The 5105-nt window shown below is 41.0% G+C and overlaps 1 protein-coding gene across 2 annotated transcripts in view; it reads right to left on the bottom strand.

Annotated features, from left to right (window-relative positions):
* Positions 1-1439: 1439 nt before the first annotated feature.
* hbs1l (HBS1-like translational GTPase) overlaps positions 1440-5105 on the bottom strand; it is a 52503-nt gene continuing 48837 nt past the window's right edge. For both annotated transcript variants that reach the window (XM_076273063.1, XM_076273061.1), the window contains exons 17-18: positions 4852-4996; positions 1440-3512 (exon numbers count right to left, since the gene is read on the bottom strand). In XM_076273063.1, coding sequence (XP_076129178.1) covers positions 3501-3512; positions 4852-4996 — 157 coding nt within the window. In that variant the 3' untranslated portion in view covers positions 1440-3500. The remainder of the gene's footprint in view (positions 3513-4851; positions 4997-5105) is intronic.

The raw sequence follows: 5105 nt of genomic DNA, 5'->3' as shown, positions 1-5105 counted from the left end.
GAAGGGGCATTCAACTGTTTATTTTCTACTTCATATAGAGGGCCAAGTTAAAAGTAATTCTGTTACTGAAGTTATGTTATGATGCTTTGATTTGAAGGAAACCATCAATGGTTCAAGAGGAGCCTGTGTATGAAACCACTGACCAGATGCAAACCTACGTCAACACTATTTTTCTTGAAGCTCTTCAGTCCTCAAATCAGCTTTCCAAGCCAGAATCAGAATCTACAGCCCAGAACCTACAATCAGAAAATACGTATGAAACTCCCAAATACATATTATAATGGGTGTGAGTTTGAGAGCGGAATCTCCTGGTGGAAAGCTATGTCAAGCTTGGGTATTTGGAGTTCAGAGAGGTTTCACTTCATTATTCAAACTGCTATCTCTAATCTCAACTTCAGGCATGACATGACAAATTACATTAATATCGTCGATAGGCTATATATTCAATCAATCTCCAGTCAGTGGGCATCGTGATGTGACTAAGGCAAATAAAAATCATTTTTATTTGGTTCTTTAAATGTCTTTAATTGTTTATTACTGTTATGTGTTGATCTTTAACCTATTGCCCAGACAGTTAGAGACACCTACTGTAGGAGGGTAATGCATTAAAAGCCCCTATATCACATAGTTTGTTTATCTTATAGATTTTATGTACATATCTGTTACTCATTTAATCATGACTTTAGTTAATATAACAAGTACATGCTGTAGATTGTCCTTGAATGTGTAAACACACAGACAATTCTATATGACGTATTAATCTAAACCGTCATGCTAGCTTATATTGATTGTGTCATATCATGTGAAACAAGTGTGATCGATTTTGAGTCATGTTTAACTTATGACATCTCTGCTTTATGTGTTTACTTTTTACCACTTGTGGTCACCATTATGCATCGTGCAAAATGTGTTTTATTACATTAGAATGTGTTTAGAGTTTTGCAAAAAGAGTCAATGAGATCTGCAAATTGTATTGCACTAGGTGAAAACAGTTTATGGCTTTGTCAAGATCGATTCAATAAATGTGTTCAGGCAACTGAGCATTTGGTTCAGAGAATGGGGTTTAGTGTTTTTGCAATTCTGTAAAACTATGTTGTTCGTACATGGTTTCTACAGGGTTTTAGTTAAATTAAATACATTTTAAGACCTTTCTACATCCATAATGAATAAAATATACCAATTATATGTTCACATTGACAAAACAAAAGTCCCAGAAAGAAATAAAATTAACAAAAGTATGTATTGCATTCAATTCTGAGATAAATATAATTCCGAACCATTACAATATGATAAAAAAAAATGGTATGACATCAACAGATAAACATATATCAACATACAAGTGTTTGCCTATGGTGTTTGTAGAAGGCATAGACATTCTTGGTAGGTTTGAGCCTATATGCATGATAATAAGTTGCGAGATGAAAACAAAATCACACAGATATAATTTATCACCTTTATTATTCCGCATGAAGGCTACAGTGGGCTGCCCATGTGCAGCTTGTAAACATCCGCTTTAAATACATTAAGAGACTGGAGGGTTGTAGGTACGTTAGTGAATGATGAGATATGTTAGCCTATGATGGCCCACACTCCAGGTCCGCTGCTGCAGAAACACTAATGGCAAACCCTCTGATTGGGCGAGGATCCGTAAAAAGACCGGAAGGAATATCTGGAGAGTGCCCTCCAACATGCAAGTAAAGCCGCCAAGATTCCAATGTGATTTCAACCTGTTTTCCATTTCCATTTCCTCTGGCTCCCCCAGAAGCCTCAGAGCTCGTTTTGATGCCTTCAAATCCCCAGGGGATAAAACCCCAACAAGATAAAAGTAAAAAATCTGTAATCAGAAGGAAGCATAGAAATGACCAAGTAGGTGTTATTAAGCACTTGAATTCCCTTCAGACAGGATGTTTAGCACGCCGTTTGCTCAGCTAGGCTAGGCTAAACACACACCCCTCTTTCTGCCCTGATAGTGTCTTCTCTAAATCCCAACTGAATCCCAACATTGCCCCCTGACTCTCTGCTGTGACTCCAGTGTGGTGGACAGAACAGGAAGTGTAGTGGACAGAACAGGAAGTGTTCTGCCTCTTGATATGGAACAGATGCAGCCTTGATACACCACCTTCCTTCCAGTGCAACCACCTTAGCTTTTACATTACAATTAAGGATTAGGATTTATCTTGATCTTTCTCAAGGACTCCCCCCCTGATTGTCTGTGACCAAAGCAGGGTTGACACCCTAGGAGCGGATCAGGCCCAGATGTGGCTCCCATTCGGATGAGTTGCGGCCGAGATCTAGCAGGAGAGACCAGGTTTCAGCCAGTTCTGTTCCAGTGCCTATGGGCTGCTAAGCAAGCCAAGTCTCCCACTGGGGGGAGGAGGAGGAGGATGAGGATGATGATGATGATGGTGGTAATGATGTGCCATATTGAATGTGTTTGAGGAAATGGGCTTGTTGTGGAATCAGTTGGGATCAGTACAGTTTAGGATCACTCCTCTTCCCGCCACCCGGCTGCAGTGTCTTACACTTCCGTTTGTATTTGGGGTTTTTTTCTGTTCTTTTTTTTTTCAATAATACACAAACAAACAATTTCCTGAGTCAAATGTGTCTCCCTCAAAACAAATAATTAATTAAAAAAAATAATAATAATCACCCGAATAACAGGTAAGGCATGACAACGTTTTAAATTCAGTCTAAATAAGATAATTCGCAAACTGAATAAAACTGAAATTTGAAGTAAAAACATTCCTTTTGACTCAGCTGGGGAGAGAGAGAGAGAGGGAGAAAGAGAGGGAGGGAGAAAGAGAGGGAGAGGAGCAGAACGTTCCAGAATCCTTGTGCTTACATACATAGCTGCATGGGTCCGCCTTTATGTGTGAGGTGTGGGAATGTGTGTGATTCAGATGGACACACACTTTTTTTTACAACATTGCTTTTTTTCTCAAGTTACTTTGTCCATTCTTACGAGAAGGGATTCATTTTGTGTGTGTGTTTGTGTGTATCTAAGTTGTGTAAGAGATTTGTTTATTTAAGGACTCCTATTTGAGGACGCAACATGTCAGTAACATGCCAGCACCACTCATGCGCACCCAAACATTCCCCAAATGAAAATAAAATGTGCTATGCCAAACTAGCACCCACTAAATGCCTTCCATCACCTCCTGGGTCTACAAAATGAAATGTTTGGTAATAGCATGCTAATGCCACATTAGCATCTTCAAATATTCAATAATTATAATAATAATAATAATAATAACAATAACACAGCCCTGTTGGTTTGTCTGTCTTTGATCCCCCTCCTCCATATTAACGTCCAACAACACGCTCATGCTCTAGGCAGCAAGAAGCTGACATGAGGGGTGTGTGTGTGTGTGTGTGTGTGTACATGAGCCAGCCCAAGAGTGACGGGGTGGGGGGGAGGAAATTGCACTTGTTCTTGAGCTCTTTGGCCCAGCTTCTCTTCTGAAGTCCTCCGAGGCCTCCGGTACGAGTCTGAGCGCTGGTCATTCTTTGATCTGTGAGAAAGACACACACACACACACACACACACACACACACACACACACACACACACACAAACAGAATCACATGAGACTTTTCACACCTACCTGCACTGCTATACTGATTTATTATGCCACCCTGGCACAGAGAGAAAACAAACGACACCTAGTCCTTTTGAAGACCTCCATGAAAGGAGCTTCCACTGCGGCCAGCCGTTACAGTAGGTTGCAAAAGTATTCAACCCCCTCAAATTCACCAACATTTTCACATTTAAAAAAGATGCTAAATCAGTATTATTAACGAAAACACCCTTCTATGAATGGAAAAAGACTCTATTCGCTGGCCTATGATTTCATTGAGGAGTTTGCGGCAAAGTAAGCAAGAAAAAAAAAGTCAGGATATGGCGAGTCAATGTCATTTATTTGTCCAATGTTAGCCTACAGACCAGTTCCATAGTGCACATCTTATCAATAGTTTGAATGTCGTGTGTTTCTGAATATTGACAAATAACGTTCAGCACAATGATTCACGCCCAATTAATTACCCCTGTTAAAGTTTGTTTGCCTTTGTTACACTAGTTTGGTTTCGTGATGTAGTTAAGCGGCTTATGGCCAAATATGTGACTCCGCTAATGTTATAGGCTATAGCCTACAATTTTCCCCTCTTAAAGACAAGCTGGTGTAGCCTATTAGCCTACTATTAAAATGCACCGACAGTAGGCTACGTGTAGGCTACCCCATGATTTCATGCACGTAAGTGAAAAGTGCCTTGCCAGCGGGAGAAAAAGTTAAAATAGTATGTGATAAACCTGGAAAAAGTTGACAGGTATGTTTTGGTCCCGGTGATTATTTGTGAAATTGTGCAAACGACAGGCTTTCAAGGCATTTCAAGGAAGGAGTGCTAGCATGCAAGCTCCCAAACTGACCCAGTAGGTCTTTAGAAGGCATCAATAAATTGTTGGGGAGGGTCATGCGTTTTTTCTCACTTTGGAGGGTCATAGAAAAAATTCTTGCTGGCGAGGGAGGGTCACGCCTTTTTTGACTAACGCTCCCAAAACTCCTCCGGTGGCCCCTTAAATAAATAACGAACAGTCCCTAATTAATCACTGCTAAATACTATGAAAATAAAGCTTGAACTCATTCTAATAATCTCAGATGCTCGTATCAAGTTTTGTAAGAGGCTGCTTACAGTGTGCCTTCCTGTGGCCCATGTGCTGCTACGGTCTAATAACCTCATATTAAGTTTTGATAGTCCTGACCTGTATAAACCATTTTACTCAGCTGAGCTTTAACAGAGGTCAAATGTGTTGATGACTCAGGCAAATGTGTTGATGACCCTGAGCAAGGTGGTTACCTCGGTGACGACCCCAGCGGCGATGGTTGAGCCCACGTATCGGAGCATGAAGCGGCCCAACTCCTTGAAGTCCTTATAGAGCTCCAGAGCGACCGGACGCTGGGTTTGGATCTCCACCACTGCGTTCTGACCTTTACCCAGACACCTGTGTCACACACACACACAGACACACGCACGCACACACACCACGCCTGTCAAATGTGTCTGCTGAGGGGGTAACACACATCACATGTAACACATTTGTCACTGCGCAA

Source organism: Alosa pseudoharengus, unplaced genomic scaffold (assembly GCF_046254945.1).
Source record: "Alosa pseudoharengus isolate Yale_2024_CS ecotype anadromous, Long Island Sound unplaced genomic scaffold, YU_APseudo_1.1 YU_APseudo_1.1_scf_7, whole genome shotgun sequence".
Classification (NCBI taxonomy): domain Eukaryota; kingdom Metazoa; phylum Chordata; class Actinopteri; order Clupeiformes; family Clupeidae; genus Alosa; species Alosa pseudoharengus.
Note: the sequence above shows the minus strand (reverse complement) of the source record. Positions and strands in the feature narration are given on the sequence as shown.